The following is a 14,351-nucleotide window of genomic DNA, read 5'->3' on the forward strand; positions in this document are numbered from 1 at the left end:
CGCCGCGGCTTCTGCGCAGGACGGCGGACCCGCCGGGGATTGTATACGCCCGCGCCGCCCCCCGCGCCCCGGCCGCCCCCCGCGCCCGCGCCCCCGCCCGCGCCCCCGCCCGGCCGCCCCCCGCGCCCCCGCCCGCGCCCCCCCGCGCGCTCTCCCATTCAGCGGCGCGACCTGCGCAGAGCGGCTGCGCAGTGGCCGGGCTTGAATTCGGCGCCACCGCGCGCCGTAGTAGCCCCGCGGCCGCCTGATTGGCAGCTCCCTGGCGCGGCGCCAGCCTATGGGGAGGCCTGTTTACGCCGAGCGAGTGGCACGAGCGCCCGGCCGCGGCGCGCCGCGCGGCCAATCAGCGCGCCGCCTGCCCGGGCCGCCCGCACGCGCTTATTAGTATGCAGGGCCCGCGCGCGCCGCGCCGGCTGCGGGGCTGTAGCCGCTCCGGATGGGCTCGCCCGAGCCGCCGCCGCGCGAGCGCCGCCTGCACCGCGCCCCGGCCGGCGCCCCGCGCGCCCCGCCAGCGGCCCCGCGCAAGGTCACGCCGTCGGGGCCCGCCGCGCCGCGCCCCTTTGTGTCCGGGCCGCAGCCCCCGGTGAGTACGAGCCCGGCCTCCGCCCGCGGCCGCTCGCCTCGCGCCCCGGCCCGCCGCGCGCGTCTGCGGCCGAGCCCGGGGCGACGGGGCGGCCGGGAGCCGGGGAGACCGGGAGGCGGGGCGGCCGGGAGCCGGGGAGACCGGGAGACGGGGCGGCCGGGAGGCGGGGAGGCCGGGAGGCCGGGAGGCGGCGGCCGCGCGGGCGGGGAGCGGGTGCTGCCCTCGAAGGCCGGTGCCGACCGGCCGGGCCCCCGCGGCGCGTCCCTCCCCGCCCGCCGCGCGGCCGCCGGCACCGCGGGGTAAACCGGCCGCACCGGGCCGGGGCCGGGGCCGGGGCCGGCGGGCAGCGGCGCGCCCGGCTCTGGCGCTCCCCGCCCCGGCTCGTGCGCCCCTCCCGGCTGCCGGGCCGGCCTCGCCGGGGCGCCGCGGCGCAGGGAACCGGGCCGCCCGGGCAGGCCGCGCGCGCCGAGGGACTTTGGGGCCGGCGGGGCGCGGGCCCCGAGCGGGGGAGGCGGTGGCTGGTTTTTCGGGTTTCGCTCTGCGAAGCCTCGTTCGCTTCGCGGCGCTCGAGCTCGCTCCGGGCCGGGGGCGCCGGGGGCGCCGGGCCTGGGCGCTCTCGGGCGGCGCGCGGCGCGGGCCACGGCTCCCGGGCGGGCCGGGCCGGGGCGCCGGGGCGCGGGAGGCCGCGAGTCGCGGGCCGGGCCTCGCGGCGGGGGTGGCGGGCGCGGCCGTTTCGCCGGGAGCGGGTTCCGCGGCGGCGCCGGAGCAGCGCGCGCCGCGTGTGCGCCCGGCCCGGTTCGGCCCGCGGGCCCCGCGGAGCCCGTGCGGGGAGGCGGGCGCGGGCGCGCCGGGGGCTCCTGCCCGAGGGAAACAAAAGCGAAGCCGCGGGAGGGGCCCCGCCTCCCGGAGCTCGCGCCACGCGACGGGCGCGCGGCGGCCCTGGGCCCGGGGGCGCCGCCGCCGGGGTCGGCTCCTTCCGAGGCGCCTTTGTCGGCGCCTCTCCGGCCCTGCGAGGCCCTGACGCCCGCGGCGCTTGTTCCTCGCTCGGCTCTGCCCCACGCGGGCCGCGGCGCGGTCCTCGGCGGCGCCTCCTGGGGCGGGGGGGGCGCGGAGCCCCGCGGCTGGCGGCTGGCGGAGCCCGGGCTCGGGGCCCGGCCGCGGCGACCGCGCGCACCCCCGTCCGGCTCGGCTCCCGCGGGCCCCGGCGCGGCCTCTCCCCGGGAGCCGAGAACACAAAGGGGCCCCTCCGGGCCGGCGGGCGTCGCCGCGACACCGCCCGCGCCGGGACGGCCGTGGCCCGGCCAGAGCCCAGAGCGAGCGCCGCGGGCCGGCGGGCGAGGCCGGAGCCCGGGCCGCGCGAGACGGGGGAGCCGCCGGCGCCCGGGCCCGCGTCGCGAGAACCGAGCAGCTCGCGGGGCGCCGGGAGGACGCGCTCGGAACAAGCGCGGAGCCCCTCGACTTCCCGGCCGCGGGCCCCGCACCCCGCTCCCCGGCCGGCCCGCCGCGCCCCCGAAGCCGGGGCTGCGACCTCCGCGCCCGCTTCCCCTTTGTCCCGCGCCCCGCGCCCCGCGCCCGCCCCCCCCCCCCCGGCCGCGCCCCCCGCCCTCCCCCCGCGCCCCCCCCCCCCCCCCGCCGCCCCGCGCCCCGGCCGCCCCGTCCCCCCCGTCCCCGCCCCGCAGGCCCGAGCGGGCGCGTTTGCAGGACCCGGGAGAGCCGCGCGGCCCCTCTGGCGTGAAGGCGGAGACAAAGGACGGGCCGCGCGGACCGGGTTTCACGGGGGCGGGAACGTGGGCGACGCTGGTCCCCCGGGCGGACCCGGACCCGCGGCCACCGCGCCCCGCGCTGCCCCGCGGGCCCCGCGCGCAAGGCGCCTGCGCCCGGGCCGCGGCCCAGTCGGCTCCGCCGCGGCTCCGTCCCGGCGGCCGGGAACCCGGGTCCTGCGGCGGCCGGCGCCCCGCGGTGCTGCTCGGTTCTCGCGACGGATGCCCAGCCGGCTCCGGGTCCGCGGCCGGGGGGGCGGGGGGCATCGGGGCCGACCGGGGCGCGGGGAGGCCGCGATTTCTGCCCGGAACGCACCCCGCGCCGCCCCGCCCGGGGGAGCCTGGCGGATTTGGGGGGCGCGGGGCGGGGCGCGGGGCGGCCGGGCCTGGCTGGGTGCTGGGGGGGCGCGGGGCGGCTGGGGGGCGGCAGGGGCGGGTCTGGAAACCTCCGGAGTCTCCGGCGGCGAAACTGCCCGCGTAGTGGGCAGCCTGGGCGCGGGCGGGCCGGGGCCGGGGCCGGGCGGCGGCGGGGCGCGGGCTCCGGCGCGGGCCGAGGGGACACGCGGGGGCCGGGCGCGGCGGCCGCAGTCACCATGTCCTGTGCTTGCCTCCGCAGACCATGGACGCGCCCGGCGGCCGCCGGCCCCGCGCTCGGCCGCCCGCCCAGGAGCCCCGCCCGCCCGCGTGCTGACCGCCCCGCCGCCCGCCGCCCGCCCCGCGCCGCGCGCGCCCCGCCGCCCCCGGGCCCCGGCCCTGCTGCTCCCCGGGGGCGGCGGCGGGGGCCCGGGGCCGGCGCCCGGCATGGATGGCCGCGACTTCGCGCCGCCGCCGCCGCATCTGCTGCCGGAGCGCGCGGGCCTGGGCCACCGCGGTGCCGCCGCGCGCCTCGCCCCGGCCGGGCCCGCCGCGCCGCCCCCCGCGCCCTTCCCGCCCGGAAAGTTCTTCGCGCCGCCGCCGCTGCCCGTGGCGCCGCACGCAGGTCAGTGGCGGGGGGGGGGGGGGGGGGCGGGGGGCTCCGCTCTCGGGTCCGCGGCCCGGCCGGGCATCCGCCGCAGCCCCGCGCCCGCCCCAGCGCCTCCGCCCCGGCCTCCGCGGGCAGCGCCGGGCGGGCGGGCGGGCGGGGAGGCGCGGCCGGGCGCGGGGCGGTGCCGCGGGGCGCGTGGGACCAGCGAACCCCGCTTCTGTACAAAGCCCCGGGGCGGCGGGGACGCCGGGGCTCCGCGGGCGCCTTCGGCGCGCGAGTGGCCGCGAGTGTGCGGGCCGGGCCGGGGCCTGGGGTCAGGTCGGCCGCGGTGAGCGCCGCCCTAGGCGGGGCCCTTTTGTTTACGCTCGTCCCAGCAGCAGAAACCTTGTTTGCCGCTTTTTTTTTTTTGTTTGTTAATTTGGCAGTAACAGTTATTATGGCGCGCGTGATGAACTGTGAATACTAATAAAATTATATCTGCTTTAATGGGATCACAATTAGCGCGTGGATGAAAACGGATGGCGGAGCAGGGCTCGGCGCGGTGGGGGCAGCCGGGAAGGAAACGTAAATTTCCTCAAAAGAAAAAAACATGAGAACCCGCCTGATGGGGTGGGCTGCTCCCGGCCCGGCCCCCAGCCCTGCTGCCCCCCACCCCAGGGCCCCAGCTCGGCTCTCCCGCTCTGGCCCTCGCCTAGATTTATAACCCGCAGGAGGAAAAGCACTTGCCTGGGCAATTGGCGATGAACGCGCTGTCCTGGCCGTCCCTGCCGTGTCTTCCTGTCCCGCCCACCCAGCTCGGCCCACGCGGGGCTGCAGGTGGGGCCCGCAGCTGTCCACCCGCCCGCTCCTGCCTCCGGCCAGGCCCAGGCGAGCGGAGCGGGGTGCAGCGGGGGCGCCAGCGCTCACGCCCTGGCCGGGGCCTGCAGCCCGCAGGTAACAGCCCCACAGAGGGCTTGCCATGGGCCCCTGCACGGAGGCTCTCCCCGCTGTGCCAGGCCAGCTGCCCCCCTCCGCCCCCCAGATGCCGCCTCCCAGTCCCCATTCACTGCCCACAGCCCCGCTGGGCCTGGTAGGCCGCCGCCACCTTCCTGCCACTGTTTCCAGATCTGGGGAACGCAGTGGGGTGACCCACCATTGTCTCCCTGGTCCAAGTCTGAGCACGCGGCTCTGGGAGCGGAGGCCCCCTGGGTTGGAGACTGGGGCTGGGCTCCCGGCCGGCTGTGCCCTTGACCCAGGCCCTTCCCCAGGGGCAGGGGGCTCCAGAGGGCGCTGTAGGGCCACGTGTCCCCTGCTCCCTGACCGCCCCTTCCCGGGGGACCAGAGAGCCTCGCTGTGCTTGGGGTGCTCTGCCTTGGTGAGGGGGAGCCAGGCCAGCGAGAAACAACGGCCTGGAGCCTCTGCAGGTGACCCAAAGCCAGAGGTTGCACGGGCTCTTAAAATGCTCCAGTGTCCGATTTTTAGAGAGGAATTATCCCGAGGCCGCGCTGCCCGTGGGGACGCGCCTCTGGTCCGGAGAGAGCCGGGGATTAAGTCTCCACTCCCCCGACAGCGGCGCGCGAAGGGCTCCCCGGCCTCCCCGGCCTCCCCACCCACGTGCCGCCCCCCGCTGCCCCCGCTGTGCTCTGCCCTGTGTCCCTCCGGACCTGCCTCCATTGTTTTCTAAAAATGAAAGTGCCACAGCGTTGGGAGCGGCAGGGGCTGCGTGCGGAGCTGCTCCAGTAACCTTGTCACCAAAAGGTGCAATTAAAATGTTTGGAATCATTATTTTTAGTGCAGCGTTAGGTTTTGCCTCCAATGCAGATGGTCCGGAGGCAAAGCTGTGAAATCTGGGAGGGGGCAAGAAGAATCAGCACAGCCACCCCAGATTTCCCCTAGTCCTGCCGCGCCGGGAGCCCCGCCTGGGGAGAAGCCTGCCCGCCCCCTTCCCCGGGCAGCCCGGCCCCGTCGGCCCCCCAGGCCCCAGGCCCCAGGCCCGGCCTCCAGGTCCAGCCGCTCTGCGGCCCCCTCTCCTCTCTGCCCCCCTCTCTGCCCAAGGCCACGTGGGGTGTGCGGGCCCGGCGGGGACACGTGAGCCCCCCGGCCAAGCCAGCCCCCGCCCCAGCGCCCCGCACCGGTCTCCAGAAAGGTAGAAAATCCCGGGGAGGAGGGAGAGAATTTCCTAGTGTGCAAAGACCCCGTCCAAGGTTCCCCCCCTCCTCGTGTAATATTTTTTGTCAAGAAAAAATGCATTTTCGTAAATATCTCTTTAACTCGGTGAGTGAGTGTTTCTGCAACAGTTACCAACGCTAAGTGGGTGTGAAAAGAGTGACTTTGCGAGGAGCCACCGGTGGGGACATCAAAGCCCGCAGCCGGCCTGGCCCCCCCCCCTGCGGTTCTGGAATGTGGGTTTCCCCACTGGGGCTGGTGCCGCCCCCAGGTCGCTCCTCGCCCCGGGTTGCTCCGGGTTGCTCCTCGCGGGTGTCCCCACGGGCGTGTCCGGGTCACGTGGGCGGCGCGGGCGAATGAGCGGGCGCGGCGGGAGCGCCCTGCACGCGATGGCACATCCCCCAGAAAGCGGCGCCCCCCGCGCTCCGGTTATTCTTAGAAACCTTCCTCCCCTCGCCGCGAGACGGGGTTCAACAGCCCGCACAGACAGGACAAAACGCATAGGAGGCTGTTAGAATAACATGGATGCGGCTAAAAATACTCCTCAGAAACACACATAAAAAAGCCAAATCCAACAACAGAACGAGCTAAAAATATTCCAGGCTTTGGCAAAGAGCGCGGAGTTAAATAAATTATACAAGAGCCATTCATGGGAGCAAGTTGACTTTCTCTCTTACGGGAACTTGGTTCAAGCTAATAAAAATAATAATTTACTGGCCACTGAGCTTTGCATGAGTTTAAATTTAATTGGTGGGGCTTTCGGCGTTTGTCACTTCTCGGCGTGAGCAGGAGCAGGCTCTGCGCGGGGCGGGGCGCGGCGCGGCCCTGCAGGAGCAGGCCCCGGTGTGGGCCGGAGGCCCGCGGGCCGCGGGGAGGTCGCGGGAGCAGGAAGGGAAGGCAGGCAGCCGCGCCTGTTTTAATTTGATGAATGATGGTGCACCTTTAAGAGTGTGTTTCAACAATCGAGATACACTCCAGCAAGTTGATAGGATGTTCGCTGTCAACTTACATATGTCATCGGGGCGGGCTGCGAGCGGAGCTGATGTGCGGGAGCAGGGGCTGCGCGGCAGCCTCCCCGAGCCGGGCAGGGAGAGCCCCCCGCCAGCCGTCTCGGTGTCTGCGGGCAGCGAGCAGAGAGGACTGCAGGAGTGGGGGGCACGGGGTGCTTCTTTCAACCTGGGTACTTTGGTGGGGATCCTTCCTCTCTAGGGAGTTCCCAGGTTTCCCCACCAAAATAAGAGTACCAGGCAGACTAACCAGAGAGACCACTGTGGTCCCCCGCCAAAATAAAAGCGGAGACACCCACTTGGAGAAACCAGCGAGGCCCCGCCCCGGGCTGGAATCGCAGCGAGGCCTAAGTGTCTTTTCAGGCAGCAGATGTCTGCGGTTCAGCTGCTCCCCAGACACTGTGAACTTCCACTCTGGAAGTATACTCTGAGGGTCAGGGTAGCCCCCTTTGCTCTCTCCTCTTCTGGGGTTGTTCCTTACAAAATGCCCCTGGAAATCCCGGCAGGCCCTCCTCACCCCCAGAGGACTCCACTTCCCACAAAGCCCAGTCCCGCGCCAGGGTCTGAGCCCGGATCAGCCCTGAGATGGGAATTCCCGGAGGACAGCTCGGCCCAGAGCGAGGGCTTTCTTGTGGCTGGGCCGTGCCCCCCAGCGCCCCTTCACCCCTTGCCCCCTCTCTTGGCAGGGCCTCGGGTCCCTCCCCACCATGAATGCCTGAGTAGAGGCCCCGCGAGCTGGTGCAGTGCCCCTTCCAGAGGGTCCCAGTTGCACACTGGATGGGGTTCAGTCTTTGGGGTGCTCCCTGCTCCCACCCTGGCGGCTCCTGAAGGGGCCACCCAGGACAGGTGCCATGGCCCTGCTGACAGAAGGACCTCGGCTCAGCTGGCCGCAGCCTCCGCGCCCTGGGCAAGTGCCTGGGTCCTCTGGCCTTGGGTGGGTCAGCGCCTGCTGGGCAGCGAGGGGCAGAGCAGCGCCCTGTCTGCTGCAGGCGGTGCCCGGCCGTGAGCTCTGGGGCCGCCTTTCTCCCGCGGCGAGGCCCTGCTGACGTTTTTATGGGATAATATAGCGTTTAGCTCACCAGGCCTATTTGTCAGTGGCCGCCCCGCCTGCGGTGATAGACGGCCTCGCTGTGGCCCCGGCACTGCCTGGGGGGGGCCGCGGGGACTGTCCAGGGCCCACGCCGGCCGCTGCCCTGCGAGGCCCGGTGGGGTCAAGGGGACGCGCCGCCGTCTTGGGGCGTGGTGACGAGGCGGCAGGGGTTTCGGGTTCCCCATCCGCTCACCCGGGCACCGAGCCTTTGGTGTGGGACAGCCGAGGCGAGCACAAGCCCCAGGCCCCGATCCCGGAGGACCCGCTGTCTGTCCCCGCGGCAGCAGGCTGTGCTGTGTGGCGGCGCCTGTGCCCGGGGCGCCCCATGTCCCCCTCAGCGTGCCCCGCGGGCAGGCCATGGCCCTCATGCTCGCTCACGGTGGCCTCAGGAGTGACATTCTCCCGCTGGGACAGCTGTGCCCCGTGGCCTGCGTCGCCCCCACCCCTGGCCCCGCAGCCTGGCCCCAGCCCCCGCCTTCCTTTGCCGCGGCTCTGGGGCTCCCACTTCTGCCAGCACCAGCCGGGCCATGTCCACCCGCACGTGCGCCCCGCCCCACCCCACCTGTGCTCCACGCTCGGCTCCTGGACCCCTGGACCCCCCCCCGCCCACACCGACTGCTGCCCGCGCGCCAGGCTGGTCTTCAGTCACCCAGAGGGTCCTGGCCTCTTCTCAGGTGCTGCCCAGGCAGAGAACGGCAGGCCAGGCCCTGACCGGGGCCCCGACCTCGAGGTCCTGTCCCGGCCAACCTCTGGGGTCTATGCCTATTGCCCGGGACTGCGGGGTCCAGCCTGGGGTGGCCGTTGGCTGCCGTGGCCGGCCTCCCACAGACCAAAGGGCCAGGGGCTGCAGCTTCCTGGAGGACAAGCAGGAGGCATCGTGGTGTGTGCCTTGGGGTCTAAGCCTGGATGGTGGGTGGGGAGGAGACCCCCAGCCCCAGGGCACCCCGATACCCTGACAGCTCAAAGCGGGGCCCTGGGGCCCGTGGCAGGGCTGAGCTGACCTGGGCCGGGCAGCTCCAGATGGGGTTGGGGCAGGACTCGCCTGCGCTGAGGCTCCGGTCGGCCCGGCAGGAGAGCCGGCGGTCACAGCGCTGGGCGGGGCGGAGGGCACTGCCCGGCTCGGGCTGGGCGGCTCGGGGTCGTCCTGCAGGCGACCTCCTCCAGGACTCGGGGCCGAGGCTGCCCTGCACACTGGCTGGGGGCTTCTGATGGGCGGCGGCCGCCCTGGTCCACCCGCCCTGGGCTGCGGGCAGTGACTGGGGGTTGGAGGAGCACCTGGTGGCGCCTGAGAGAAGCCCTTCTGGGCTGTCTTGGGTTTTTAAAGTATTTGAGGGGGCAGGGCCCCACTTTGAGCTGAGTGTGCCCCCCACACGTGGGGCAGCCCCAGGTCTCCCCAGCCAGCGTTCCGGGGGCCCCCCCCCGCCTGGTCCTGAGGCCCCCAGCAGGTGTGTGCCCGACCGGCCACCTCCCCTTGCCCCTGCTCTACACCCAGGCCCTGCGCAGACGGGCGGTAGTGCCCACCCTGCGGTCAGTCCAGCCTGAGGAGCGAGGCTGGGGGAGTGGGAGGACCCCAGGGAGGCCGGCGGGGCCAGCGCTGGGGTCTTCGCTGGTGGCTGGGGTGTCCCAGGACCGGGAGGGCAGTCTGGCCCCTGCTCGCCCCGCCCAGCTCGAGGGCCAAGGGGCCCCTAGGCTGTGGGTCCCCGGGGCGGGGCCTGGGGCCGAGTCCCCCAGGGCTCTCTGACCCTGAGGCCCTTCCATGCTGGGCCACCCCTGCCCCCTCGCCACCCGCCCTGCCCCCCGGGCCCTACGCCTCCCAGCCAGCCCCTGCCCACCCTGGCCTCGGCGGCCCCGCACGTGCAGGCTGGGGCGCGGCTCTTGGTGAGTGGGGGCCCTGCTCCTGCGCCCCAGCACACCCAGGTGGGGGCTCCCACCCTCCTGCCTTGAGCATCTCGGGCTGCGGCGCGTCCTGTGTCCTGGTCCCGGGCCCTGCTGACTGGAACGGGAGGATGCACCCGAGGGCCCCGGGGCGTGCCCCGCAGCGTGCCCGGCAGCCCCCCACGCTGTGGCCACCCTGGCCCAGGGTCACCGCTGGGCAGTGCGCCTGAAGCCAGCCCCCTTTGGAGGCGTTTACGTTCCTCTGGGTCTCCTAAAAATAAGCTTTTAATTTATTTTAAATTAATATTAAAATTAAACCTAAATTAAACCGTAACGCATCTTTAGGCGAACCCTAGCAAGGCCCGGCGTGCGGGCGCAAAGCAAGCCCAGGCGGCTGGCGCGCAGCAGAGACGGGTAGTGAGTCCAGGGCCGGGCGGAGGGGAGGACAGGGGAGGACAGGCCGTGGCCGGGTGCCCAGCAGGGGAGGGAGGGGGCACGCCTTGCCCAGCCCACCCAGGCACCGCCCATAGGGTGGGGGCCAAAGTGTCCTGGCCGGGCTGTGGGAGGGTGGCCGGGCGGGCAGGCAGGTGTCGGGCTCAGGCTGCCTGCAGAACGGGGGGCAGGAACTGCTGGGGGGCGGGTGGGGCCTTCACCTGCGCTGACCGGCCTTTCTGCAGCTGCAGGCGCCGCCTCCCCCACCCGCCCTCCTGAAGGCTCGTCTGGCGGCTCTGGCCTCCACCCCACACGGTCCCCCTGCTGCTCCACGTGCCGGGGGCCAGGGACGCACCCCAGAGCACACACATGCCTTCAGTCGGCGGGGTCGGCCGGCGCGGTACCCTGCCCAGCTGCCGCGGCCCTCGTGGCCACGTCCGGGAGGGAGGGCCGCCGCTTTGTCCATTTCCCTTCCCAGAGGCACGTCGGGGTGGGAGTGACCCAAGGCGTGAATCCAGGGCCGGGTCGCTGGGGCCCAGCTCCTGCTGACCCAGCAGGCAGGGCCACCCCGACCCCTCCTGAGGCCGGGCCTGCCCCCTGGCCATGCCAGTTGCCGCCGGGGCTGGGGTTCCTGCCGACCGCCTAGCTCAGCTTGCACCCCAGCCTCCTTGCGAGAGGCTCACCGGGCCCCTCCGTTCAGTCCCCTCTGGGTCCAGCCACGTCCCCCCCGCCCGGAACTGTGCGACCACATCTGCGCCAGTCACCCTCGCCAGTCTGTCCCCTCCCAGGCCAGAGCCCCACTCAGCGGAGGGACCCCCAGACTCGGGTGGACCTACCACCCTTGCCCGCACCGCCATCCGCACGACATAGCGCGGGGCTGAGTCGCGCCCCCCAGCAAGCCCACAACAGCCATGAGGCCAGTGCTGGCGGCCCAGGGCCTCCAGGGCCCACGCTGCGGCTACCCCAGGCTCTGCTGGACCAGAGTCGGGCAAGCCTGGGAGGGGCCCACTCCGTCCCTGCTCCGGCGCTGGCAGCACAGTCTCCTGCTGTCCCCAGCCAGGGGCAGCAGATGCTGGGCTGACCGGGGTGTCCCTGCCGCCTGGCCAGGCGGGTCCCAACAGCCACGGGCAGCCACACTGGGCCTGGTCCCCTTGGCTGTCAGGTGGTGGCTCCAGCCAGGCCATTAGGTCATCTTGGGGTCTCTGGAACCCCTGAGGCTGGGGGCGCTCGTGGTAACCCGCGCTCCCCAAGTTTAGTGACAGATCCTGTCCTGCACACGCCGCCTGCTGGGCACTGAGTTAAACCGGGCCCTGCTGCCCCACGCTGGGCTGGCCAGTGCCTGCCTGCGGCCGCGTGGGCATGGAGGGGGCGGCCAGCGCTGGCTGCTGGGCCTGCTGATCCTGGGGGGCTGCCTCTGACTCCTGCCTGGAGCCCCGGACCGTGGGGTGCGGCTCCCTGCTCACCATAGGAGTCCCCAGGAGCCCTGGACTCCATCTTGGAGGCCCAGCTCCCCGCCTGGTGGCTCCTCACCGTCCTCGGGAAGTGGGGGGTGGCCTCCTGAGACGACGCTTGCTGTGAGGAGGCAGAACCCCCCCCACACTGCTGTCCAAGAGCCCCTGCCCCCAGGGGGGCCTCCACAAAGGGGAGTGGGCAGCAGAGGTGCTGCCGTCCACCCTGTCTGGGGGCCGACACCCACAGTACCACACGCGCGGGGGGACAGACGGGGGAGGGTGGGGAGCGGGGAACAGTGGACTGACGGAAGTCAGGGGGCTGGGCAGCGGGTGCATGAGCAGTGGAGGATGGCCAGCCTGCGCCCTTCTAGTCCTGCTGGGCTGGGCCAGGAGGAAGAGCCCACTGGGTCCAGGCCCGGCCCTGGGGGACACCAGCGGGAGTCCACCACGTGTGGGGAAGGGCTGGCCAGCGAGCACACCCCTTCCCATGGACCTGGCTCCACTGAGGGCCACCCTGGCCTACGTGGCCAGCCCAGCCCAGCCCGCGGTGGGCCTCCTTGCTAGGCTAACCCCGGCCTCCGAGCGCCAGGGCAGGCTGCAGCGGGCGCCCACCAGGCCTAGCCAGCCCGTCCGGCACAATCATTTCACCGTGGCAGGAAGAGGGGCCCATGCTGGCCGAGGTGCCCCTCCAGCTGGGGGCTGGGGTGTGGCACTGACCGGCCCTGCCCCACCACCCAGGTGCTGGGGGCGGAGGTGCTGGCTGAGCGGGGCCGATGGGCAGGAGGGGCCGGAGCCTGAAGGCCCTGAGTCAGGGCTCCGCATCCAGGAGACGGCCGCGCCGGCAGAGCGTCACCCCGGCCCCGGCCCAAGGGCTAAATTTACCCTTGTAGCGAGGACAGGCCGTGTCCCATCTTGCCCCTCTTTTGTTAGCTCTGGGCTGCCGGCAGCACCGTCCCGCCACCCTCGCCTCGACGCTGTGGGCTCGGCCACCACAGCTCTCCTACTACAGCCCGAGGGAATCCACCTTTGCCCAACCAGGGCTCCTGGAAGGTTCTCCCGGCTGCCAAGAGGGCTTTCCGCCACCCGAGGTGCCATGTCTCTGGGCTAAGCTGCCTTCTCAGCTGCCCCCGCAGAGCCACCGAGCCCCCGGCCTCCCTCCCGGGGCCTCCTGTCTGCATCCAGCACCTTCTCCTGGTGGTGGGGACCCTCAGACCCTAGGGTGTCGGGAGTAGAGGGGTGTCTGGGAGCGGGTGGAGCCTGCGTCCACGGAGTGAGTGTGTGTGGCCGGCCGCCGTGGGGTGGTTCTGGGCCCCTCGGCTGGCCCAGCTTGGCGTGGATGCTGCGTCTGATGTGCTCCCCACCGCGGGGCGGCAGGGCTCCCTGGGGCCGCCCTAGGGTGGGGCTGGGAGCAGCGCTGGGTTCCCTCCTACCTCGAGGGGCTGGACACGCCCAGTCCAGGCCCTGCTGCCCCCCATGCTACCTCAGGGCTCACAGAGCAGAGGCCAGGAGCCTATCAGGGTCGGGACGGCGAGGGCACCCACACCCGCCTCTCCTGCCCGCAGGCGCACCCACTGTCCACACGTCCCCTGCACCCCACAGCATGGCCTGCGGCCACCCAAGGGCCTGGCCAGCAGGGAGCACCCCAGGGGCAGTGGCCTTGGCCGGAAGCTCCCGCCCAGCCGTGTCTCCCGTCCCTGCCCCCCTGCTCCCGGAGGCGAGCGACTGCTTGCTGGCCTCCAGGCCCCTGTCCACGCAGGAACCAGCGTGGACCTTCTGGCCACTCCCACCCGCTCCCGGAATGAGAATATGGGCCAGAGCCTTGGTGGCTGTTTATCCTTCCTGCCGCCTCCGCCGGCCCAGCTCCCTGAGGCTCGGCTGGAGGCTGGGGTCTCCCACACCCCTGGCGTCCTTGGGGGCGTGGGCGGCCGGGGCCCCGCGGGGCAGGGGTGGGGGGTGGCCGCAGGAGCCGTGCCAGCACCCGTCGGCGGCTGTGGAAGCTGGGAGCCTGGAGGGGCTGCTCCCCGGGCCCCGCCCTCTCAGGGAGACCTTTTTTTACAACCCATTTCACAGTTTCCAGAAGAGGCGGTGCCGGCCCTGCCCCCGCTCCAGCCTGCCCCCCCCCGCCCCACCCCTCTGCCCTTCCCGGTACCCCAGGGGGGAGCCCCCAGCAGCCCGGCGGGGGGGAGTGGAGGGCGCCGGATGGCCCTGGGTGCCGGACAGGGGCCAGGACAGCTGCGGTTGACTCCCCGGGGCTCAGAGACTGGGCTCCCGCCCAGGTGCCCCGGGGCTGCCCGGCATCCGTTGACCAGCTTGCTCCCGACAGGTGGGCCTAGGGGGCAGGATGGGGGAGGAAGGCCGCGCTCCCCGGGCTCTCCTGGCCACACAGGGTGGCCTCTCCCGAGGCCGGTGGCTTCCCGCCCGCACAGCGGCCCTGTGGGTGGGGGGCCGGGCTGGGGAGAAAAGCAGTCGCCGCAGCCATGGTCGGCGGGGGGGGGGGGGGGGGGGGCGGGCAGGCCACCAGGGTGTCGACAGCCCTCCCGGGCGTGCTGGCCCGTGCTCCGCTCTCTTGGCCAGTCGTGCGCCCAGCCTGGCCTCGGCGCCGCCTGGAGCTGGACCCGAGTCACGCCCGAGTGGACACCTGGGCGGGCACCTAGCCGGCGGCGGGGCTGGCCTCTTCCCCAGAGAGCCCTGGGCGCCGTGTCCCTGGGTCAGGGACGTGCCCCAGTGCCTTGTGTAGCCACGGCCGGACGGACACTGAGGGCCACCCCGCCGCCCACGGGGGCCCGGACGGGGTGGCAGCGTTGGCCGCGAGGACGTGTGTGTGGAGTCAGTGCGAGGGGCCGCTCGCCCGGAGGTCCCGCCCCGCCGCTCAGGCCCCACCGGCCCTGCCGTGCTCTGGACGAGGGCCTTGCCAGGAGGAAGGAGCCTCCGGCCCAGTTCCCGGCCAGACTTGGCGGCTTGCTCCGGCCTGGCCGCGGCCCAGCAGCCTCTGCACAGCCCTGTCTGGGGCTGGCTACTGGGCGGCGGGCAGGGGCCAGGGAGTG

The 14,351-nt window shown here is 73.1% G+C and overlaps 1 protein-coding gene across 1 annotated transcript in view; it reads left to right on the plus strand.

The window, feature by feature from the left end:
- Positions 1 to 3,144: 3,144 nt before the first annotated feature.
- BAHCC1 (BAH domain and coiled-coil containing 1) overlaps positions 3,145 to 14,351 on the plus strand; it is a gene marked incomplete at both ends in the record, with an annotated part of 38,436 nt that continues 27,229 nt past the window's right edge. Inside the window, one exon of the mRNA XM_084238309.1 lies at positions 3,145 to 3,322. Within this exon, the coding sequence (XP_084094435.1) occupies positions 3,145 to 3,322 (178 nt within the window). The remainder of the gene's footprint in view (positions 3,323 to 14,351) is intronic.

Source organism: Talpa europaea, assembly GCF_964194135.1.
Source record: "Talpa europaea genome assembly, chromosome: 7".
NCBI classification, from domain to species: Eukaryota; Metazoa; Chordata; class Mammalia; order Eulipotyphla; family Talpidae; genus Talpa; species Talpa europaea.